The sequence below is a fragment of the Biomphalaria glabrata genome, chromosome 9 (assembly GCF_947242115.1).
Source record: "Biomphalaria glabrata chromosome 9, xgBioGlab47.1, whole genome shotgun sequence".
Classification (NCBI taxonomy): domain Eukaryota; kingdom Metazoa; phylum Mollusca; class Gastropoda; family Planorbidae; genus Biomphalaria; species Biomphalaria glabrata.
This window is the reverse complement of record NC_074719.1, coordinates 26308873-26334108: the sequence shown is the minus strand read 5'-3', so window position 1 is coordinate 26334108 and position 25236 is coordinate 26308873. Positions and strand designations below refer to the sequence as shown.

The 25236-nt window shown below is 32.7% G+C and overlaps 1 protein-coding gene and 1 long non-coding RNA gene across 8 annotated transcripts in view; one reads left to right on the top strand and one right to left on the bottom strand.

Moving 5' to 3' along the window:
* The window catches only part of LOC106080093 (rab GTPase-activating protein 1-like), a 49515-nt gene that overhangs the window by 10321 nt on the left and 13958 nt on the right, over positions 1 to 25236 (top strand). For 4 of the 6 annotated variants that reach the window (XR_008779596.1, XM_056039813.1, XM_056039815.1 and 1 more), the window contains exons 4-20: positions 4108 to 4128; positions 8650 to 8833; positions 9381 to 9637; positions 11676 to 11742; positions 13767 to 13869; positions 15517 to 15686; positions 16661 to 16817; positions 17421 to 17668; positions 18064 to 18177; positions 18432 to 18506; positions 19075 to 19200; positions 21281 to 21424; positions 22020 to 22061; positions 23439 to 23567; positions 23916 to 24008; positions 24112 to 24222; positions 24695 to 24799. Coding sequence is in view for 5 of the 6 variants with exons in the window: in XM_056039813.1 (XP_055895788.1) it covers positions 4108 to 4128; positions 8650 to 8833; positions 9381 to 9637; positions 11676 to 11742; positions 13767 to 13869; positions 15517 to 15686; positions 16661 to 16817; positions 17421 to 17668; positions 18064 to 18177; positions 18432 to 18506; positions 19075 to 19200; positions 21281 to 21424; positions 22020 to 22061; positions 23439 to 23567; positions 23916 to 24008; positions 24112 to 24222; positions 24695 to 24799 (2146 nt within the window). In the remaining variant the exon portion in view is untranslated. The remainder of the gene's footprint in view (positions 1 to 4107; positions 4129 to 8649; positions 8834 to 9380; positions 9638 to 11675; positions 11743 to 13766; positions 13870 to 15516; positions 15687 to 16660; positions 16818 to 17420; positions 17669 to 18063; positions 18178 to 18431; positions 18507 to 19074; positions 19201 to 21280; positions 21425 to 22019; positions 22062 to 23438; positions 23568 to 23915; positions 24009 to 24111; positions 24223 to 24694; positions 24800 to 25236) is intronic. The other 2 variants (XM_056039817.1, XM_056039818.1) reach the window with 2 other exon arrangements.
* Positions 9441 to 13258, bottom strand: LOC106080094 (uncharacterized). 2 transcript variants are annotated; one of them, XR_001220125.2, is made up of 3 exons: positions 13009 to 13232; positions 11417 to 11498; positions 9441 to 9623 (listed from the first exon to the last, which is right to left on the bottom strand). It is a non-coding gene; the product is annotated as an uncharacterized LOC106080094 (long non-coding RNA). The 2 variants fall into 2 exon arrangements; XR_001220126.2 differs by lacking the exon at positions 11417 to 11498 and having other exon boundaries at positions 13009 to 13258.

Here is a 25236-nt window from a genome sequence, read left to right as displayed (position 1 = left end):
AATACATACTCAGTAATAAGACATGTTTACAGAAATGCTTTGATAACTCCCTGCCAAGGAATTAATCAATGATAATATATTAAAAGCTCGTGCCGAGCGCTAATATATCAGAGTTAAATTAATAATAGTTAAAGAGCTAAATACATCTGGTAAGAATTGTTAATAAACTCTAGTCCAGCTGGTTTGAACATTTAGCCACAAAGTCATGATATAAAATATAAGTATACAGTAATCTACTTACATTATCCATGATAAGAATGCACAAATAGGTACACAAATAATGTAGTAATAAATGCACAAATATATATATACATTACTAAGTAAAATGGTTCTCAAGCACTTTACTAAGTTACATACCACCAATCCAAAGTGAAATAAGGGAATCAAAATAGTCTAGAGCTCAAGCAAGAGTTAGATGTGCTCCCTGTGGGCTCTCCAGCGTGAATGAGATCGGACGATGAAGTTTGTCCATATACACATGGATAGAAGGGGGGGGGGTGAGTGGCGGGAGATAGGTGCAAAGGTGGTCTAGACTATTTGACGTCTTTGACAAAGGGGGTCCACGCTTGACCGTGACGACAGTTTCCGGGAGATAGACATTGCGCGAAGGCGCGAGTTGAAAGTCCAGGAAATCAGCCCAGGTGGTCAGGTGGATTATGAAGGGGAGATTATCGGAGCTCGGCCAAAATCAAGGGAGATTATACCATGATAATGGCTAGTGCTAGACGAACAGCGTTGCCCGAGGCGTTAAGTTGAAAGGGTACTTTGAAGTGACCAGCCGCTCCCGGAAAAGGGGGGGGGGGTCAACGGATGTTTGCCACGATAGATGGAGGGAGTGTAATCTTGTCAAGAGTCTAGTGTGACACGTGTCAAAGTGGGGATAGTAAAATGTGACATCGATGCCAAAGGGGTGGGGTTGGATTGGAGGGGTGGTGGCTGTGCTTTTAGCGCTTGATTGGCTAAATTAATAAAATTGATGATTAATAGCGAGTAAATAAATTAATTAAATGCTTAGACCTGAGTGATACCTCGAGTGAGCTAAAACGGTTCGTCACACCTACTATTCCACATTTTCTGAAAGTGTCTAGAAAATCAGTCGAAATTTTATTTCCATCTGAGTAGTGGGGCCTTATTTGTTCTACGCTGAAAACTTTTTATTTGATAACTCAAAACTAATTTTCTGAAACTAGGATGAACAAAAAAGACTGAATTTTTTCTTTCTGTCTGGGCATGCACACACACTTCCACTTCCTTTCAAACAATAACTTTACAGTAAGAACAATTTTACTAACAATATCACTAACTAATGAACAGTTATGTGGAAAAATATGTAGATTCTAGACTAGTGATAGCACTTGTATTGACAAAACAGTAGAAATCATTGATACCAAATATAGATATAAATCTACAGTTCCTATAAAGCCTAGAAAAAACAATGATGTAAAAACAGAATTCTTAACATACTTTACATTTACTTCACTACATTAGAAAAATGTATTCAGACCTAATATATAACTACTGGTTGAATTCAAGTATAAGGCATCTATAGATGTCAAAAGTTTTTTTTTTTTTTTTTTTTTGTCCATTTCAAGTTGCCCCCAAATATTTGTGTTGTGTGCATGGTGCTGGTTTTTAGAGTTCTGATTCTCAACATAATTGTGTTTGTATATGATGGACATTGTGGATTATGCATGTCTATATACATATCAATTTTTATTTAAATTTCTGGTTCAAGCAAAGTTGATTACCTTTCTAACATTTCATGAAATAATCTGAAAGTAAATTATTAATAATTTTCAATATCAAAACGTATGAGCACCTTGTCCTGATTTTCTTTTATAATTTTTTATTCTTGATTTTATGAATCAAGAATAAAAAGTTTTTCACATCTTATAAAATAGTGTTTTAAAATGTTTATTTTCAACTCCAGACTTGGGGGCACAGCTTGCTCTGATCAGCAGTTTTTGTCATGGTATTTACGAACGTTTATATCATAGTGAATCACCAAAATGAATTTTGTGAACACATTTCTCAGTGTATCAAATCCTCTTTTGAAAAAGTGTTTAGTTTTAATACACATTTTGTTTCTGTAAAGGAAACATTGCATGAGCTATTACAAATTTAACTTGTTTTTCTTTCTTAGTTTTCTGTTTGAGCAAAAAATGTCATAGTTAAAAAAAAATATTGTAACATGAGATTGATTTTTCCTCAATATGTTCTACCATAAGGTTTTACACTAGCTAGTACAAGTCCAAATGTTTCTCTCCTTGTTCTGGAGCAGCTGTGCTACTGTAGCTGGCCGTGCTACTGTTGCTGGCTGTGTACTGTAGCTGGCTGTGCTACTGTTGCTGTCAGTGTTTCTTTCCACAAGCATATCATCTATTGGTGTGATAGTTACTCATGGCTAGATTTTGTTTTCTTTTGGCTTTTCATTTTCTTTGCACACTGCAGCCTGTTTTATTTGGTGTGTAATTTTGTTGGATATTGTTGAATTCTATATATAGTACTAACTTGTACCACTGCTGGGTGTGCTAAGTATTTCAATCAGTTTACCAATTAATTCTTGATTAAAATTGAAATATATTTCAGGACATTTTTTTTCAAAGCACATAATAGTGCTAGAACAATTAATAAAATAAAACCCCAAGACTGTTTTTTTTTTCTTATTCTCTAGTACTAGCTTAGGCAACTTACTTTTTGCCCATCAGTTATGGCAATATCTTATTATAAATGGAAATCTTGTATAGCCAAAATGATTTACACAGTTGTTTTTTTTAAAGCTAAAATTTTATACACTTTTTATTTTAAATATTTAACTTCTAGAGTTTCCTTCTTTTCATTAGTTTTTCCGTTCAGGTTTTTGAAAAGCAAGATTTGTTTTTCTTTTGCATCTCTCAATTTCTCAAGGCTCATTTTTTTTTTTTGTACTAGGAATAAACAAATGAAAACAATTTCAATCTGTACTGGACTATAATCTTTACCCTTTAGAATATTGGGGGACCATTCATAAACTGATTCTTTTTTTTTTTTAATATGACCTTCATCTATTTCTTCTTTTCATGTCCATCTCATAGCATTCTAGTCACAGCCATCTTCTGTTGTTGATTACTTGCAGGATGTCCATTCTTCTTTTAAGCTCTTCCTTTAGAATAATATTTGAAATGAAAATTCTCAATACAGTAATTATTGGTGTTTAGGCATCAGACTTTATTTTAGCTGTAATAAGCATGGACCTGTGTGGTAGAATTAGTCACTTGTGGCATTTTACAAGTTGTATTCATCAATGATTCTTTTCTATGTCAATTATTGTTATATAGATTGCACATTCCTCTTCATTAATGTTTTATAAATATGAACAAACTAAAACATTCAACAAGATTTTGGTCATTATAACAAACTCATCTTTTATTTTACAAAGTAGTGACTAGGTTTTTAGAATTCCAATCATGTTTCTTGTGAAGCTCAAATGATCATGTTTTGTTTGTGTATCAATTATTCATGTTATTGGTTGTCTGCCTTGTCTGTTCAATTCTCTCATTTTCAAATCTCATAGAAGTTGCTTATAGCTCATGAACACATTCATCTTTATCTTGTTTCTTTAAGAATGGGTTAAAGTTTATAATATGCATTCATAGCACACATTACTAGTTGTATGTAGCAATTAGATAGGTGTACATCAGACATAGAAAAAATGTGCTTTACTTTGAGTAAAGCATGTTTGATAAATTAGATTTCATGTTGAAATAAAACTATATGCCTATAAGAGGAACTACCAAATCTTTTGAGTAAAGAATAGGAGAAGTTAAACCCCTCTTTCTGGTGCTATTAATGTGAACAGATTCAATTGGATTAATTCCCCCTGAGGTTCTTTAAATAAGGGACTTCAATTTTGTATGTCTCTCTTTGACTGGTTCTACTTAATAAATGTTTATACCAATTTATCTTGGTGGCATTATCTTGATGCATGGTCTTGCCTATTATTGTAGTATATTGTCATTTACATTTGTTTTATTTACATATAATAGAAAATGAATAGTTTTTTTATGTGTTAATTTCATGTGTTTTTTTTTGTCTCTTCCTATGTTTTTTTTTCTTTTTGTTTTGCAGCAGAAGTGGAGAACTAGTCCGGTATGCATGATCATTTTTTTTTTTACTCATAGAATTTTTTTTTTCTATCATTTTTTTTTTCAGATAAATAGCAGAAATTAGAATGGGAAAAAAATCTTTGTTGTTTTTTTTTTCCTCAAATGCATTAACACTGACACAGGAAGGCATTTGTTTGCATGTTCTTCATGTTCAATTATTATTTTGAGTGCTGGCAATGAGTTTTTGTTTAATGCAACATTCAAGTCAGGAAGTTTTATTTCTTCATGTAGTTGTTTGTTTTTATTTTAACAATGGTTTAGCTTGTTTTGTTTCGCTGTCTCCATTACTGCATGTTTTTGTTGTACTAATGACAAAGAAAACTTGTTCTCACCAGCAAGCTATCTCCCTGGAATGTGCAGACAACTCTTCAATGAGCATTTTAGTTTGACCTTCTTTAGTTATCTTTCCCTTAGCGTATCCTTTTACAAGCATTGTCCAGAGATTTGTAACAGAGCTTTTGGTTGTCTGTGTTAACATTTGATTGAACTGGATGAGCAGTGTGCATTCTATATAATTTATGAGCCTCCATTTTTTTTTAAATTGGCTTTTAAATTGCTTCATTGTGTATGCATAAATACTTTATCTGTTGTTGTTTTTTTTGTTTGTTTTGTTAAGCTGCAGACAGCTATATATATATATCTACAAATATCTGGACAAAAAAAAAACTAAACTAAGTTTAATTAACCTAACTTGTTTGAAATGCGAGCATCCTTGCAAATATAATTAATATTAATTCTGCATTTTAAAACATATTAAGTAAATTATTTCCCTAAAAAGATGTAATTGCATGATATTAGTTGTCTCAGAACTAATGCTTCAGTGGTGTAGTCCCTCAAATGATATATAAATATGTATTAAGTTTAAATGTAGATGTATGTGTTTGTGTAGATGCTTTGATTGTGTTTTCTTGCTCTAGAAGTGTGCTAGCCACAGTGCTTGTTGTGTCACACTACCAGATTATATAAACAAGCAAAAAAAAAAAAATTTTAAATACTCGAACTTGTAGACTAAAACCTTCTCAGGCTTCTCAAGCCAACATGATAATCACTCTGCTAGGGAAGAGCTTATGAACATGGAACATTGTTTCTATTCCATGGCCTATAAAAGGGACTAATTCAGCTTATACCACCACTTTAGTCAAGTACAATTTCTTTCCCTTCTTCAAGATACGAAATGAAATAATTAATTACCAATAGTTAATTAACTAATTGTTTGACCAGACAGACAGAGTGATTTGATATAAGCTTTGTAAAAATACTTTGTCACTTCTGTTAACAGACTCTCAAGATCAACAATTTGTAAAATGAAAAATGTCTGGAATTTTTTTTATACATAATTTCTGTTTCAGTTATCATATGAAACTTTTTCTTCTGTGCTATTTTAATATTTACACTTAGTTGACATCTAGCTCCCCTGCACTAAATGAAACTTCATAATACATTAGAATATTTTGTCCAATATCTGTGTGGGAATTGTTTTTGCTTAAAATGTAATTCTGAAGTAATCCATGTTTGAAGTGCTAAATGTAATCAACATTAACACTCTACAGTTCAAAGATAATTGACATTTTATATTCATAGTTGTTTTTTTTTTGTTGGCACAGACTGAAAAGACCTAGCACTTAGCTGCAAAAAACTGAACTGACTTAATAGATAGAGGATGAAATAGTTCAATTCAAAAGATGAGCCTCACTGCAATGACTTTGTTTTCACTCTCCTTTTAAGTTATTAACAAGTCTTGCTTTTTTTTTCTTTAAATAATTAAACTTTGTACTGTGAAAAATTCCATTTCAAATAGTTTGTGACTTGAAATTTGGTCTAACCACTCATTTCAGAAGAAAAATAAAAGCTGATTGTTTGATGTCAGTGTGTGCCATCAGCTGTCATTGTAGTATGTTGTTGATTGTATTCCTCTCACTTGCTAAGTATTTGAAAATGTTTTAATAACTTAAAACATTTGTAAAGGGCTTTATTGCTAGAAAAAAAAAGTTAACATTGACAATATTCTATTAATTGTGTCAAAGTACAAAATGATAATTTGTACTGTTAAGACCTAAATGATTTTGTTACGAGTATTTTATTTCCCAAGTCAACAGCAAAAGAACAAAGTGCAAAGATAGATGAATCTAAATTTCAAATTTGTCTCTAGTTGATTTGTAGTTTTTAGACCTAGATTGAATAGGGTTTGAAAACACTGAAGGAAATCAAATTTTGAAACAAACTACAATCTCTACATCTATTGAATTGAATGTACAAAACATAAAATGAATTCCATATATAGTGAAGACACATAACAGAGATCAAAGCTATTGGAGAAATACATTTAGCTCATTAAATAGCAATGTCTACTGATGAATTTTGGGGTTGTGAGAATATATTTGATGCAAGTGAAACAGAAGAAGATAACATTTGATCATTTGAAAATTTTTCTTCACGATTAAGTACTGAATTTGGAATCAACTAGACAAATGTCAGCAATTGACTGTAAAACCTCCAACAACAAAAAATGTTTTCAATATTTTAAATTTCTTTGTTGCAACAAGGTGCTCACACACACACAAAATGTACTTTTATTTATGAATGAATCATTTCTTGCCACACTAATTCCAAAAGCTAAATGTCTGCAAGGATTTGAGATTTCTGTTTATCTAAATTATCACCCACTCTGAAATGTAAAGTACTTGTATATGGCATTTTTCTAAATTAGTATCATGTGACTGTGGTACTTATTAAATCTTCTGTGCTCACTAGCCACTCTGTCAATGTCCAGAGGGTTACTTTTTTTTTTTTCAATCACTGATGCAGTGGCTGAGTGGTAACGATTTTTTGGCTTCCAAACTGAGGAGTCTCAAGTTGAATCCAGGTGAAAACTAGGATTTGAATTTTGTTATTTTAAGAACACCCCTTAGTCCACTCAACTCTTATTAGTACTTGACATACATTGGGGAAGTAAAGGGAGTTGGTTCTCAAGCTACTGTCAGCCACAGAAACAGATGAGCGTTACATCATCTGCCCCAAGGTCTGGAAGCAGTATGCCTTTATCTATAATTTCTTCTGTTGGTCTTTCCTCATACTCATCTTTCTTCAGCACAAAGGTGAACTGGCACTTGTGGTTAAAACATCTGATTTAAATACAGACTTTTAACATTCTTTTTTAGCATGTTATTGAAAATTTTCTCTTTAATCTAATATTTAATTTCTTCATATGCAAGAAGTTCTATACCTCCACTTTAATTAATGGGAGATGCTAAATAAAGAAAACAAAAGTCGTTTAGTGTAAACACTTGCCGTCATGAGATTAGGTATTTTTTTAAAAGTCTGAAAGGATTTTTTTTTTAAAAGAAGAAAACTTCCATTTAGAATAGAAATTTTTTTTTAAATTAGAAAATGGAATATTTACATTAACGAAATCTTTAATTTTTTATGTGGCTTTTACTCTTTCTTATAGAAATTCAAAAGTTTTAATAAGAATGTTTATTAGTATGACCTTCTTTTTCTTTTCATACTGAAGTGCATGTAAAATTTTTTAATATATCAACATAACTTTATGAAGTACATTGGTATTTTCTAATAATAACCTTATTTGTGTAATGTAAAGTCACTAATTAACTTTCATGACTTTAAACCTTTTTAGGATCTAAGTTCTGTTAACTGCTACATTGAATACATATATTTACATATAGACATTCATACAAAGTAAAGGTATTGTTAAGATGTCTTGAATGGTTGTTAAATGGGTTTTGGTCTGTCTCAAAGAAAATGGTAGGGCCTTTGAATTGAAAGTCCATGGCAAGAAAAGGTTGTTATCTTATTCAACTCTTAACAAATCACAACCACATTTATGCAAGTTGAGCTCAACAGAAAACTGCACTTATCTGTAATGAACAATGAAAGTGTGCTCTGTTTGATGGAGAGTGTGTAGTTATAACCTGAGCAATGAAACAGAAAATGTAAAACCTGATCAGAGTAATTATTTCTTGTCATTGTTCTCACTTCTAGTCTCCCCTTGTCTGCTGATTCCCAGCTATTGGAACACTAGTCAGTTTTTGTCTCCCCTTGTCTGCTGATTTCCAGCTATTGCATTTCATGTCATGGGCTGGAACACCAGTCAGTTCAGCTGTGAAAGCTGCTAGATTGACTTAACATTTATGTTAGTGGGTTTGTCTAGAATTTAGGCTCATGTCAGTTAAAATTTTAATTCATATAGAACAGATTTTCTTGTATTTAAATTCTTTGGTTATTGTTAAAATTGTATCAGTGACAGTAATATTTCATGAAATTATGCAGGGGTTATTTATCCAAATTGATACCAGTTCATTGAAGTATATGACTATGAACATTTTATTTTGGTATTCCCCCAAACTAGTTTCAAAACTGTATTTGAATGTTTCAATTAGAAATATCTGAATGTTATCTAGCCAGCCTCAGCCACCTTCTCTTTAGTGATCATTGAATCCAATGAAACTAAGGACCTAAGGAGACATCATTCTTCTTGTCCTTTCAGATTGCTGGAACCCACCTCCAACACAGAGATCACCAATTTCAGGATACATCGCATCTTGTTTTGTGCCAGAGGCCCCTCAGACACTGACGAGAGGCAGTGTTTTGCTTTCACTTGTAGCCATGGCGACACTGCTGAGAATACCATCTTCCAGTGCCATGTTTTTCGCTGTGATATCCCTGAAGCAGTAAGTTAATGTATTTATTAACCAACTGAAAAAACTTTTTTTTTTCTTTTTTTTTTTAAGCTTCTTTGATCCAACAAAACATTCAATGTCCTAACAAAATGTTAATCATTAGTGAATTATTAGAATTATTAATGAATAGTTATTTTCTACACACTTTAACTTGGATGGTTACCTCGTCATGTGATATGCACTTCAGACTGTTTTTACAATGGTCCCAAGTTCCAAACCTGCCTGCTGTTAATATTATCCCATGTCTTCTTTTAGGAGATTTGGACTAGGCCATAATAATTGTAAAGTCCAAAACGTATGAATAAAAAAGAAAGAAACAAAGATTACAAATCATTATTATCTTGTAAGTTCTATGTGAAATGGTTATACATATTGAAAGACTTTAAAACTATTGAAATATTTCGTTATTATATAATTTTTCAAGCTATAACCATATCTTTTGTTATTGTTTTATTTATATTTTGTTGAAATCTATAGTGTTAATTTAATAATTAGTTAATTGGCTTTATTTAACCAGAATCATTTTTGTTGCTAACAGGTTCCAAAAATTTTATACTGCTTTGCTAACACATTTAGAAGAATTCCAAAAAGACAAAAGTCTAATGAGGCATCATTTACTAGCAGTGAGCATACTTTTACATTTTCTGTGAGTCTTGAATTCCGTGAAGATGATGGCAAGGGAGGCTACTCTGTGTGTCCTAAAGACAAAGATGTATTTAAATTCAGAGTCAACACAGAGAAGCGTCTTCAGATTTCTGTACAGCAGTCAGGTCCTCATGATCTGAGAATTGAAAGGTGAAAGATTAATTAATTCAACTGAACACTCAGTAATTATAACTGTTTCTAAAACTTCACAGAAATATCTTAACAATTTGATTATTGTGCATATCCTGGAATCAAATTTAGCCGGTTTTTATCCTTTCAATAGGGAGTGAAAGTAATATTTTTTTACATTCTAAACATTTTATAAATATTTGGAATCTTAATTTTTTTTTTATAAGAAATCAATTTCTCATTGACTCAGCCATTGAGCTAATATCTTTAATCTTATTGTTATAACTCTGGTGGTGATGTGGATAGGGGTAATTGTGTGTATGTAATCACTAATCAGCTGACACAAATTACACAGGCCAGCGCTAGACGAGTGTCAACCACGGCGAGTGGCAACGAGCAACCACTACATGTGACAGGAAGGATCTGTGTTATGAATAGTATTAAGGTCAGTCATGTGATCAACCAGAATGGTCAAGCGACATTCCGTCAGTTTCTGGAAGGCCTTTGGGGACCCTATATTAAGAGCAAAGATGTCACAGTCAAGACTGCTTGGCTTGGTTCATTTCATTACGGTTCAACAGTGTAATTCTGTCCTGCGCATTATGCCGGTTCAGTGCGGAGTAGAGTCAAGACACCTCTTGAGAACGAGAAGACATCTTGATCTACTATCAAATCCAACACAACATGCACAGTGTGTGAAGTTAGTTGTGAAAAGTGGAACTCAGTGCAAGTTCAGGATGAAAAGGGGAGAGGCCAGTGGAGTTCGATACAGTGATACAAGAGTGATACGCTGGTATGGTTGACAACTATGAAACATTTGTACAGTCAGCGTTACATGTTGCCAATTATACAGTATTGGCTGTGATTTATTGGACATTAGTGTTGCATTATTTTGGAGCCTATTTTGGAGCCCTAAGTTGTGAAATTCTTTGAGCTGGTAGTCATGTGTAGTGCAGTTTGCTGAGAGCCTTGATAGTGAGAGTGTTTTGTAATCTTTTTTTATGTATTACAAACATTCCTTCAAAAAAGAAAATAATTATGTCCTACACATATTCATGTGTTACTCTAGATGTGCATGTTTATTAGAGAAATTTTGTTAAGTCATTGGTTTTTCTAATTTAGGCAAACCATTCCATGCTCTAATAGCACTAGTGAAGGAGCACTTTACTTATTTGTCCGAGCATATGGAATAAGGAGTGCGCTTTCATCTTTGTGTCTTTATTAGATTGTGTTTTGTATCTGTAGGTTATGGTTCAATGGTTTATATATTGTTCCTGCTTTACTTTTGAGTCTCAAGTGTCTCTAGGTTTAGTGATTTTACTTATGGTATTTCTTTAGTTAAATGTGAATATTCATTTGTTATAATTCTCTCGTCTGTATTTTGTGTTGTTATTGTTTCTTTATGCATTTATGCATGAGGACACATTCTAATACTGGTCTAACCAAGGCCGTTTCCTAATACGCCTATTTACAAGTTCTTGACGATTGTTGAGGAATTGGTCTAAAATGCAGTATGAATGATTGATTGTAGAAATGGGACGAATTCCACATCTTTATGTCTGAAAGGAAAACTAACTAGTAGGATCGAAGCTTGACTTTTAAAGTTTATGTGATTGGTTGTAAGCCAGCTTGTTAGTACAGTACTTATTATCTTTGATAGTTTGTTATTATTAGACTTGAAATGTCTTTTGGCTTCCAAATAGAATTGCCGAGCTTGAACCTTGAAAGAAATAGATTTTTGTTTTGGATAGGAGTTGTAGAACTTAATGTGTCACTGATGTAAGTTAGAAAATGTAGTACCTTAGTCAATCTGTTGGACACATGGAAACAAACTTTATATACCACAAGGAGCTGTATTTCTTTCATAAGTTAAACAATAAGCCTTTCAAACATAAAGAAAAAGTAAAACATTTTGAAATGAACTAATTAAACATTTTGATATGAATTAAGTAAAACATTTTGATATGAACTAGTAAACATTTTGATATGAACTAAGTAAAACATTTTGATATGAACTAAGTAAAACATTTTGATATGAACTTTATTTTTGTTATTGCAGATGTTTTGGCTTATTGATTTCACCTGGAAGAAATGTACAACACAGTGATATGCAGTTGATAGAATTGGTGAGTCAATCTTTACCTTTTTTTTTACCTATCCACTTAGAACAATATTTTCTCTCTTGACTTTAAGGTTCATAATGCAAGTTTAGAAGAGGTTGTTGTTTTTTGTGTTACTTTTATGGTCAGAGTGTATTGTATAACTGTTATTGTCAGAACAAAATGTTTTACTGTTATGGTAAGTGTGTATTCTGTAGCTGTTATGGTCAGAGTGTGTTGTGTAGCTTTTATGGTCAGAGTGTATTGTGTAGCTATTATGGTCAGAGTGTATTGTGTAACTGTTATAGTCAGAACATAATGTTTTACTGTTATGGTCAGAGTGTATTGTGTTATTATTATGGTCAAATGTACTTTGGTGAGACTGTACAGTGATGTGAATAGAAAAAACATAATTGAATTTTATTAGAATTCAAATAGATAAGTTCAAGGCAGTCTTTGTTAATGATTGAATCAATAGTTGTAAAACGGAAATAAGAGTGGTGTAATGTCACCAGGAATTTCTCATTGTGTTATGTGCCAAACAGCTAGCTTAGTTGAAATTCTTCTATAAGTGTTCTGGTTAGCTAGACATCATATTTCCTCTGGATAAATTGTATCTGAATAGTTTTAACATGTTTAAGTCAGCAAATTTATAGTTCATATTCAGATTCATAGTGCCCCTTCTATGATGTCACCAAAAAAAATCTGGATAGAAGAAGAATAAAAGCCTTATTTAGAAACATGAACAGTTTTAGCAAAGAGTTTAAATAAATACTGTTTAGATATAATTTTAAAAAAACAAAGAAAATTGTGTGATGAAGAAAATTAAAAACACACAGAACTGAAACTTAGCTAATTTAATGCTTGCTCATCAAAATTATTTTTCAAAAAAAGGATAAAGAGAAAAAATTTGTTGATAAAAATATTTCATTGGAAACATTAAAATTAAAAATAATTGTTAATTGCGAAATTAATACTAGAGTTAACGAGTGAAATCTAGGTCAAATGAGAATGAAAATAATTTTAATGACACTTCTATTTCCTAATTTCTAGGAATACAACAAATATTTTCTTTCTAGACTCATTGCAACTTTTTAAAAAATGTGGATATATAAAAAAAATTCTTAAAGTTTCATTTCGGCTACTTCTTATCAAACAAGTTTAGTGTTTGTATTCTTGAATGCTATGAATATTAAGTTGGTTTGCTAAGTCAGTCCTTATCTGCAGTCACTTTAGAAGTAAAATACTACACGAAATATAAGAAATAAAATCTCCAACAAGTATATTCCTTACAAAGATTGCTTGTAGTTATCAAAACATAGTTGTTATCTAAATTAGTATATATTCCATTATATAGAGAGTAAGTAATACAGAGACATCTAGTTAGCAGTTTTTCCATTCATAATGAATCAGTTAAGTGATACAAGATACCACAAACTGACAGCCTCATCTAAAGCTGGTATTGATTTGGTTTCAGGCCAGATGTAATTGATAGGAGTTGTAACATATGTTAGGGTTTTTCATCACTACACACAGATGATTGAATCAGTTCACACACACACACATACACACCAACCTTGTCAACATACCTATTAGATATCTCCATTTCAGACGTGCTCAGCACAGCTGTGGTGAGTTTGATGACAACAAATATTATTAATAATGATCTCATTGGAGTTTGAAATCTATGCAGTAAGATAAAGTACTATCAATGACATCAGAAAGATGTGTGCTCCAATAGCTACAGACTTCCTATGTTATTGCACTTAGTTGTTGTTTTTTTATCTATGTATCTTTAAAGATGTGAACTTGGTATTTCTAAACAAAGGAATTTTTAGTGTGTATATTTGTATCTTATTTTTGTAAGTGCACATTACAAAGCCTGACAGTTTCAGTCAAGTGAAATAAGAGGAATAGTGCTAGGATCTAGAGATACTCTACACTAAATACATATTCTTATGTCTGCTCCTTTTTATGTAGTGAAACAAGTTTGTTCCTGATGTTTGTGTATTGCCAAATGTTGTTTAGTTGTTTGCTTGTACCACTTGTAGGTGTCTATGGGCTATGCTCCTGACACCAAGCTGTACAATGTTGCTGGACAATGGGATCCTTCAGAAAAATGTTTTGCTATACTCAACACTGAGACAGAGAAAGGTGAGTTCCATTTCATTTCAGTGCGTATCTCTCATGATAACTGAGACTTACTTCAAGCTTACTGAACAAGTCATTACTATTTTAATATACATTTAGTCTGCTGGTTATTTAGTGGTTATTTGATTTTTCTTGATTTCAGATTCTTCTAACATTCAACATATAACTGAACATTGAATGTTCTATCATCTTTGTTTATCTTAAAATAATGGGGTGTCTTTTAAAAATAGAAGGGGAAATTAACAAATTTAATTTAAAGCTTAATGAACCAAATTATTTTTAAAAAAAAACATGATTGTAAAGTATTCATTTGGAATGATTTTCATTTGAGGATATTTGATAGACTTCTATGCTTTTATTTGAGGATATTTGAAAGACTTGACCCTTCACTTGATTGCTCAAGTAAATCAAGATCAAATAATCTAAAACATTGTTTAATAAACAATTAGAAGTAATATATCAGAATACTTAAACATTGTACACTCAGTCTACAAAGTTAGTAGCTCTTATATCTACTTACATCCAACACTCAGTCTACAAAGTTAGTTGCTCTTATATCTACTTACATCCAACACTCAGTCTACAAAGTTAGTTGCTCTTATATCTACTTACATCCAACACTCAGTCTACAAAGTTAGTTGCTCTTATATCTACTTACATCCAACACTCAGTCTACAAAGTTAGTAGCTCTTATATCTACTTACATCCAACACTCAGTCTACAAAGTTAGTAGCTCTTATATCTACTTACATCCAACACTCAGTCTACAAAGTTAGTAGCTCTTATATCTACTTACATCCAACACTCAGTCTACAAAGTTAGTTGCTCTTATATCTACTTACATCCAACACTCAGTCTACAAAGTTAGTTGCTCTTATATCTACTTACATCCAACACTCAGTCTACAAAGTTAGTAGCTCTTATATCTACTTACATCCAACACTCAGTCTACAAAGTTAGTAGCTCTTATATCTACTTACATCCAACACTCAGTCTACAAAGTTAGTAGCTCTTATATCTACTTACATCCAACACTCAGTCTACAAAGTTAGTAGCTCTTATATCTACTTACATCCAACACTCAGTCTACAAAGTTAGTAGCTCTTATATCTACTTACATCCAACACTCAGTCTACAAAGTTAGTTGCTCTTATATCTACTTACATCCAACACTCAGTCTACAAAGTTAGTAGCTCTTATATCTACTTACATCCAACACTCAGTCTACAAAGTTAGTTGCTCTTATATCTACTTACATCCAACACTCAGTCTACAAAGTTAGTTGCTCTTATATCTACTTACATCCAACACTCAGTCTACAAAGTTAGTAGCTCTTATATCTACTTACATCCAACACTCAGTCTACAAAGTTAGTAGCTCCTATATCTACTTACATCCAACACTCAGTCTACAAAGTTAGTAGCTCTTATATCTACTTACATCCAGCACTCAGTCTACAAAGTTAGTAGCTCTTATATCTACTTACATCCAACACTCAGTCTACAAAGTTAGTAGCTCTTATATCTACTTACATCCAACACTCAGTCTACAAAGTTAGTAGCTCTTATATCTACTTACATCCAACACTCAGTCTACAAAGTTAGTAGCTCTTATATCTACTTACATCCAACATTAACATTTTCTCTTCAGATACGCGAGTTTTTCTGACTGTGGCAGTTGACTTGGTTCTTTTTGGCATCCAGGAACCTGTCAGGTTTATACTGGAAACTAGGGCTAAGATATATCCAGTGTCTGAGAGGTTCTGGTACCTGAGTCGTAACAAAGGCTTCACAGAACAGTTTAGTGTCAGGCTAAAACAGGTTGTTAGAATAGTGATATATTAGTTTAAAACAACTTGTTAATGTAGTAATACATAAGGTTGAAACACAAGGATGTTAAAATATAAAATAGTCATACATTAGTTTGAAACATGTTGTTATAATAGTAATACATTAGTTTGAGTTAAAACTTGTTTGATAAGCTTATCTAACCCTCACACAGTTTTTTATCTAGATAGGCTGCAACTGTGACCATGTTCTTACTGTCAACTTTTAAAAGTCTAATCTAATTGTGTGATATTCATATGGTACTCAGAAGAAACAACCCAAAGCTTAGGAGTGCTCTTTGTAAACATTTTCAACTTTAATTTTGTGACATTCAAACACTGTGCTATTTACATGTCAAATTTTTAAAACTCATTCAAAATGTTTTACAGAGCTAGAAAAAAAAGTGTATCATATTGTGAACTTTACTTTAGATTTAGAGTGTTGCTAACTCTATTCTACTGTACTGATCTAAAGCTCTATTCTACTGTACTGTTCTAAAGGTCTATTCTACTGTACTGATCTAAAGCTCTATTCTACTGTACTGATCTAAAGCTCTATTCTACTGTACTGCTCTAAAGCTCTATTCTACTGTACTGATCTAAAGCTCTATTCTACTGTACTGATCTAAAGCTCTATTCTACTGTACTGATCTAAAGCTCTATTCTACTGTACTGTTCTAAAGCTCTATTCTACTGTACTGATCTAAAGCTCTATTCTACTGTACTGTTCTAAAGCTCTATTCTACTGTACTGTTCTAAAGCTCTATTCTACTGTACTGTTCTAAAGCTCTATTCTACTGTACTGTTCTAAAGCTCTATTCTACTGTACTGTTCTAAAGGTCTATTCTACTGTACTGATTTAAAGCTCTATTCTACTGTACTGATCTAAAGCTCTATTCTACTGTACTGATCTAAAGCTCTATTCTACTGTACTGCTCTAAAGCTCTATTCTACTGTACTGATCTCTAGGTGGAGGGTAATGGTGATGGCAAATGTTATGAAGTTGTTAAAGTAGAAAGCCAGACAGAGGTGGAGAGAAGAACTCACAATATGACCTTGAACTTGAGTGGCACTAACAGGGCTCCACCAGAATCCATTAAAACTCCACAAGAAGAGGAAGATTCAGGTATGATTGAAATTTGTTTCATTTAAATTTAGTTGCAATTAAGGAACAGTTTTTATATCCCCCCCCCCCCCTTTTTTTAATTAATTTACCATTGTGCAGTTTGCTTGGATGAATCATTCCTGCTTCATATTTTAAGAACATGAGAATCAATGAATACAAATTATTATTATCTCTGTTTGTTAGCAAAAGTTATAGATATGTGAACATTATATTAGTGAAAGTTATAGAAATGCAAACATTATGTTAGCCAATGTTATAGAACTACACAATATATTTTTTTCTTGTTAACTGTACTTGTTATAAATTAAGTAATAAAAAAGTATTTCAACTTCCAGGCAGTACTTGTTATATACTCATGTTATAAAATTATACTTCAACTTGTTGGCAGTACTTGTTATATACTTATGTTATATATGTATACTTCAACTTGTTGGCAGTACTTGTTGTATACTCATGTTATAAAAGTATACTTCAACTTGTTGGCAGTACTTGTTATATACTCATGTTATAAAAGTATACTTCAACTTGTTGACAGTACTTGTTATATACTCATATAATAAAAGTATACTTCAACTTGTTGGCAGTACTTATGGTTTTTTCTAGATATTGATGAGCCTTTGTTAAGTGGCTCTGGTATTGTCAGTAAAGAGGTCACTGATGAGAACTTGCTGGAAGCCTGGGCAGAAGTCCTGGCCAGGTGGAGGAAGAACCTCTCCTCAAGACCACGTCAGGTGACCCAGCTGGTACGTAAAACCATTCCAGAAGCTCTGCGTGGGGAGGTCTGGCTGCTGTTGGCTGGTTGTCATGACAACCAGGACTTGCTGGAGGCTTACAGAACATTAATCATCAAGGTATGAATCATATGCATTGCATTCAGCTTCTAAAGTTAAGCTTTTGTACATTTGTTTGTTACACTCTGCTACAAGGGCTACACTGCTGAGTTTCTAGTTTAAAGTTGTACTTTAATGTAAAATGTTATTCAATCAAGAATTGTAAATTTAATATGGTTCTATATTTAAAGTGTCAGAAGTCAGATCCAAGTAGAATTTTTTATCTTTTCTCAGGATGTGAGATTATATTTAAGCATCCCAAATACCAGTATGTTGTTATAAAATGTTCTGCCTTAATTCCCGAGTAATTACATAACAAATGTTTAACTTTTTATTTCTATAATGACATTAAAGTTAAAAAAAATATTTACCAGTTGTTAAAGTGTTGACATTCAAATGTCTTGTACACTATTCAGGATTCCCCATCTGATGCTGTGATACAAAGAGATATCAACAGGACATTCCCTGCTCATGATTTTTTTAAAGATGCTGGAGGTCAAGGTCAGGACTCCCTTTACAGAATCAGCAAGGTAGAGATGTGTTTGCTTCAAGTTTAAAGAACAGCTCCAATTGAGTGTTCATGTTCATCTTGGAATAGTTTGATACTGGCAAAGTTTTGCTATACATTTACTATTGGCTAAGTCAGTAGTTAACAGTCCCCATAATTACTTAGTTGGGTTGTTTTTTTATATTATCTTTTTGTTAGTCTTTTAATAACTAATAGATTTTTCTCTTGTTGCTTCATTATTTATTGTCTATTACTTAGTATTATTCTACTTGACAGGCTTACTCTGTGTATGATGAAGAAATTGGCTATGTTCAGGGCTTGTCATTCCTTGCAGCAGCTCTCTTGTTACATGTAAATACGTTTTCATTTGGATGATTCACTAAAAAAAATAATTTTGCAGTTGTAATAATAAACATTTTTTTTATTGCTAAAGTTAACAATTAACATTTAATGGTCAAAAAAAAAAAAGTCAAAATGTTCAGTATTAAAGTTTGTTTGTTTGTTTGTTTTTTGTTGTTGTTGTTGATTGGTCTTGTCAGAAACAACTTATCTGAATTATAATATTATATTTATAATTAATCGAAACAGAAACCCAATGTGGGAAAAAAATCTCTTTAGTTGAAAATATAATTGAACTAGAGTTTGATCCATATGCTTGGATACAATTTCTTGTTGTTTGTGAAATAACAAAAAAAAACAGTGTGTAGAAATTGAAATATTGACATTTCTTTCTGACCTTATTTTCAGGGAATACGTAAATAAGATTTATAATAATATACTTCTGTCTTCTTCCTAATATTAAGAAAAATTCAGATATCATTAGTGTTTTTTTTTTCTGTGAATTTATAGACAATTATAAGATTATTATAAATATAATTAATACATGAACCTTTGGGTTTAAATTACTCTTTGAAACTAGATGCCAGAAGAACAAGCTTTCTGTGTCCTTGTAAAGATCATGTATGACTATCAGCTGAGGGAACTTTTCAAACAAGGTTTTCAAGTTTTACACTTAAAATTTTATCAGCTGGAGAGACTAATGCAGGTAATGGATGCAGGGGTGCCACTTTTCCGGAATAACCCGGAAATCCGGGTTTTGATGGGTCCGATTTTCCCCCCCTCCGAGTTTGTCTTCTACAATTTTGTAAAAATCCAGGGTTTTAGTTGATTTAGATTTTTTTCGAAATTTCTGGTCATTTTCCCCCGTTAATTTTAGTTTGTTAGTTCCGATCGCGCGAGCCGCCATTTTTAAACAAAATCGACCAGTCTCGTATCTCGCTATTTGCGAGACTTTCACTTTGCATGCGCACTAAGCTTTATTTACCGGTATAGTATTTTTTTATTCTAAGTGACAAAAAAGTGTAAACATTCTAGATCTATAGAGAATTTCTAGATCTACGGAACGCGCCTCGAATCGGCTCGATTTAGAGTCTAGATCTATTTCTATGATCAATCTAGATCTGATCTAGACTGTAAAGTCTTGTATTTAGTATAGATATAGTCTAGAATAGTCTAGATCTACTCGCATACCTAGCGGCTAGTCCTAGATCTAGAAATAGAAAGAAAAAAAAATTCACGAGTGAGAAAATTTTTTTTTTCCCGTGTTTTATATTTTAAAATTTGTATAGGTTCCATATAGACATAGAGCCTTAGCCTATGTCTAGAGTATTATAGAAGTAGGATCTAGATTTAGGATATTTATATCGTTTTTAGATCAGAACTAGAATCAATGATTGAAGAATTAAATTAGTAAGTTTGCATTCGCCTGGAAAAAATAGATCGATTGGTCAATAGATTTATAGTTGTTTTTTTTATATAAATAAATTATAATTATGTATTGGCAGTCCAGCACATTCTAGCCATCTAGGTCTACATTTAAATATTAGAAACTAAATCTTAATGTTCATTTTGGAGTAGATCTGTACTAAATCTCAAAATCAATTTTATCTTGTTGCAATAGATTTGCAGGTCCATGCGTGTACATTGATGGAATCAGTTTTATCAATGTTGATTAAAGTAGGCTGCTTCAAATGAATAATGAGGGAAAAAATGTTAAGAGAGAAACATCATTTAAAATAACTGTGTGTTGGGGGGGGGGGGGGTTTACAAACATTGTTAATATAAAATTGTACTAAATCCTCTTAACTTGTATTACAAGCTTTATCAATAAATACACACAAACTCTATTTATTATAATGATAGGCTTACTAATTACATATTTCAAACATGGGGGGGGGGGGGCATATGATACAGATCTAGGTAGTAATTTAATACTGTTCTTCTTTCGTAAAATTTTGGTGCTTAAATTGTATATGCGGTACGTTTCAGGGTTGGTAAAGTTTGGGGTTTATGATTTCAGGGTTTGTAAAATTTGGAAATTCTGGTTTCAGGGTTTACTTGGTCTCATGGGTGGCACCCCTGAATGGATGAAATTGTTCCTTGTTAATAAGTAGACTTTTTTTTTAACAGGTGTATGTTATAGTCATGGTATTTTTAAATATGAAAAGTTTATCTGCCAAAAAAGGCACAGATTAGAGTTTTAAATATTTCTGTAAGCTACTTGTCTGTGTTTGAGTTTCTGTAGCTCTAGCAGAGGCACTTTGGCTGAGAGGTAAAGCACTTGGCTTCCAAATCAGAAAGTCCCGGGCTCATATCCTGGTGTTGACTGGGTTGTTGTTTTTCAGGATCTTTAGGGCCTCAGTCCACCCAGCTCCAATGGGTACTGACACTATTTGGGGAAAAGTAAAGGCAGTTGCTCATTGTGCTGGCCACATAACACCCTCCTTAACCATGGGCCACAGAAGCTGATGATCTTTACATCATCATCATAGACAACATAGTCTGAAAGGGGAACATAAGCATTAAGATCTGTAAGAATACACTTGACAAATTTTAAGCAAAATCAGCTTGGGAGAAGTGGTTAGCAGCAGAAATGCTTGTAAAAATAAAGCAAAAATTAATTGTAAAATTGTCTAAGAACAAAACAAGTTATGTAGAAAATTATAATTACTATTATTTAACAGGAACAAACAAGAGTTAATTGGGAAATGTTTTTGCATGAAAAAAAAAATTATGTCACATGTAGTAAACTTGTTTGGTAATTTAACCATTGATTTGATTCCCAGGACCATCTTCCTGACCTATATGATCACTTTGCTGAGATGGGTCTAGAGATTCACATGTTTGCCTCCCAATGGTTCCTGACTCTTTTCACTGCCAAGTTTCCTCTTCATTTAGTCTTTGGAATTCTAGATTTGTTCTTGAGCGAGGTGATGTATACAATAAATAAGATAAAATTAAAGCTCTCTTGCATTTATCTGTCCTCGTTTCTTTTATCTTTCTTTTCAACTTGTTCTCTCTTTCTCAGAATCAACTGCTCTTTCTTTTTGTACTTATGCATGTGAATGTACTAGTAATAAAATGAGATCAAGAAAAGGGAAGTTTTAAAAACAGGAAGCTAATGAAATAGGAAGAGAATTGCTTGCAATTGTAATTTAAATCCTTATCCCATGTGTTATATTTAATCTTTTTACTTCATTAACTTTCTCTCCATAATTATTTTCCACGTTCTGATTGAATTATTCATTTGGCTAATATGTATTTCACAACTCTGTTATGATTAAACTTTAATAACTTTTCTGTTTGTTATCAGATAATGTTATATTTGGTATAGAATTAAAGGAGAATGCATGCCTTTTTTAGATAATACAAATGGATGAAAATCAACTATGGTATCATATAATTGACTGAACTTTTGTATATGTGGTTACATTTACCGCTACAGTTTTCCCTCCAATTGATTCCAAGCTAGAATTGATAGCTCAGTCTGTGCCAATGTTCTCAATGTCCACTCTTTTGTTACAGGGTCACCTCATTATATTCTGTGTAGCTTTGGCTTTACTGAAAGTGAGTACACCAATAGTTTGGGTTGTTTTTTTTTACATCTAAGGTAAAGTTTCTCTTTGAGATTTACAGTTTTACTATGAAGAGATGAAAACTGGGCTGGTTTGGTCATATTGTAAGACATGACTTACTATCAAAAGTCATTCTTCAAGATACAGTGGAGGGAGCACAAAAGAAATGGTTGTCCAAAGAAAAGCTCATAACATAAAAGAATCTGTGGCCTCTCTTGATATCCTGCTAAGAACAGTTGCTGATCAGGAAAAGTGGACTTATTAGCTTATGCAAACTGTGACAGCCTCCCTGTGACAAAAGTCAAGGGACAGATGAGAATAAAGATGAGAATAGGTCTTTGTTATAAACAAAATAGAACACTCGAGAACCATTTCCTTATAGTATGGCTTGCATACACTAAGTGTACATATCTGGCTTGTTGGGAACATACACATCAACTTAAGGAGGGCAACTGATACAATAAATCACATTCATGGCAGTCCTTTGTTTTGAATAAAACCTTAGGCAAGTGTCATGTGGTTAGTGCAATGATCAAACATTTTGATATTTGAAAACAAATGTACAATAACTCACTTTTTCTTAAACCCCAAAGTAATATTCCAATCCTGAACATAGATTTTAACTTAAGACCCTCAGTTTGGAAGTTTCAAATTTGACCATTCTGATACCTTTATAAGAGATTGTTGTTTTAAATATGTTGACTTATGATTATGTTAGTTATTTGAAATTTTTAAGCTGTGTTATCATTGGGACAACAAATTTCAAAAGGCAACTATTATAATAGTGGGATGTGTGGATGAGTTGCATAAAGTGTTTCCCTACCTAATATAGGGGCTTCAGTTTGAATCCCAGATACTCCCACTCCCCCATGTGGTCTATTAAGGGGATTGGATCACAGTGCTCTGAGCTTACTGGATCACAGTGCTCTGAGCTTACTGGATCACAGTGCTCTGAGCTTACTGGATCACATCACTCTGAGCTTACTGGATCACAGTGCTCTGAGCTTACTGGATCACAGTGCTCTGAGCTTACTGGATCACAGCGCTCTGAGCTTACTGGATCACAGCGCTCTGAGCTTACTGGATCACATCACTCTGAGCTTACTGGATCACAGTGCTCTGAGCTTACTGGATCACAGCGCTCTGAGCTTACTGGATCACAGCGCTCTGAGCTTACTGGATCACAGCACTCTGAGCTTACTGGATCACACAGCTCTGAGCTTACTGGATCACACAGCTCTGAGCTTACTGGATCACACAGCTCTGAGCTTACTGGATCACAGCGCTCTGAGCTTACTATTAAGTTGTTCCACACAAAACTATTTTTTTTCAAAGTTAACAAAAACAAAATGTGTTTTATCTCTGACAGTCATCTCGCAAAGACCTTCTAGCTCATGACTTTGAGGGCGTCTTGAAATATTTCAGAGTTCATTTGCCCAAGAGATTCAGAGGAGAGGAACCTGCCAAGGAGCTGATGAGGTCAACTGTCAACATGAAAGTAGGTCAAGCACAATAGTTTTATACAAATGAATTTTCATCTCGGGATCAAGAAGTGCCATGAAAACCTTTTAGAAAAATCAATAATTTAGCAATTTAAGCATTTGAAAGAAGGAACATTAATTATAACATCTGGATAGACATCTAAAAATTCTTTATCCTAACGAACTCTAGATTTCTGGCTATTTATTTTGGTATTTAAGTGCTCTGCTCATAAGCAATCATGTTCCACTACATTGTCTTATGACCAATGTATATAGTTCTCATTTTATTGACTTGTATTTGAAATAAATAAATATAGTATATATATTATTATTATAGAATCTAGTCCTTGACTTTGATTTGACAGGTGAGCAGTCGTAAACTTAAGAAATATGAGAAGGAATATCAAACAATACAGGAACAGAGTCTAGCACAGGAAGATCCTGTAGAGAGATATGAGGTGAGTCAATATTTGCTTGGATTTGGTTTCATTTAGTGTAGCTCATTTAAAAGCAGCTCTGTAGTGGAATTTCTATGTTTTGTTTGTTTTTTCAACATTCTAGAGAGAGAACAAACGGCTCCTAGAAGCTAACATGAGGCTAGAACAAGAGAATGATGACTTGGCTCATGAGCTTGTGGACAGCAAACTAAACTTAAATAATCAAATTGATACTGTGAGTTATCTCCCTTTCATTGATAAATAATGTCATTATTATGACATTGTAAGTTGAACATTATTTGTTGCCTGCCTAAATAAATCCTGGGAAGGGAAAGAGAGATGTAAACTTTTTTTTAATGCAACCTTGGAAGATTTTTTTTTTTTTTGGTAAACTTTTAGGGAACATTTCTTTAAGCTTACTTCAGTCAGTATTATGCTACTTGTATTAATGACATTAAATTTAAAAAAGCAATTTGATAGGACTTGGGAATGTAGGATAGACATCACAGGGTGAAGCTTGTCATTTGTTTTTATAATCAGTTATGTTGTGCTGTTTAGGTCTAAACATTCAAACTTATCTACAACACAATGACATCATTTAAACCAAAATTTCCCTCCCTTTCTTCAACAGACTTTTTCGACTTTTTCCTTATTTTATACATGTTTTGGCTGATTTATTGATAATAATGGCAAACTTTGATCTTCAGCTGACTGACAAATGTCTTGAGTTAGACAGAGACTTGAAACAAACTAGTCATCTCCTCAAGGAGACTGAAGATGAGAAGAAAAGACTGGATGCTGAGTCCAAGTCTGTAAGTGAATTTCTCTTTAGCACTCACTTGGAAAACTGTTTTTAACACTGAATTTTACAAATTATATACCATACAGCTCAACTTTTTTTTGTGACTAAACAAATGCTCATGAAAAAAATTAACCTTTTAAGCATTTAACTAAGGAGTTGTCAGAAGGAATATAACTCCATATCAATAATTTTAAACTATCTTTTTTTATACTAAATTCACAAAACAAAAAAAAATAAAACTCATAAAATTTTTCTTTTTATAAAAGAGAAAAATAGGTCATCATGTTGCAATTCATAAATAGGTTACAGAAATCAAAAACATTAAAATATCACATCAAATTTAGCTGCATTCCAACCTCCAGTTTGACTAGATGTAACAAAATACTGTTTCTTCACGTTCACTTCTATCTGTCTCAACTGGCTCTAAATCACTTTCCCCTATCATTA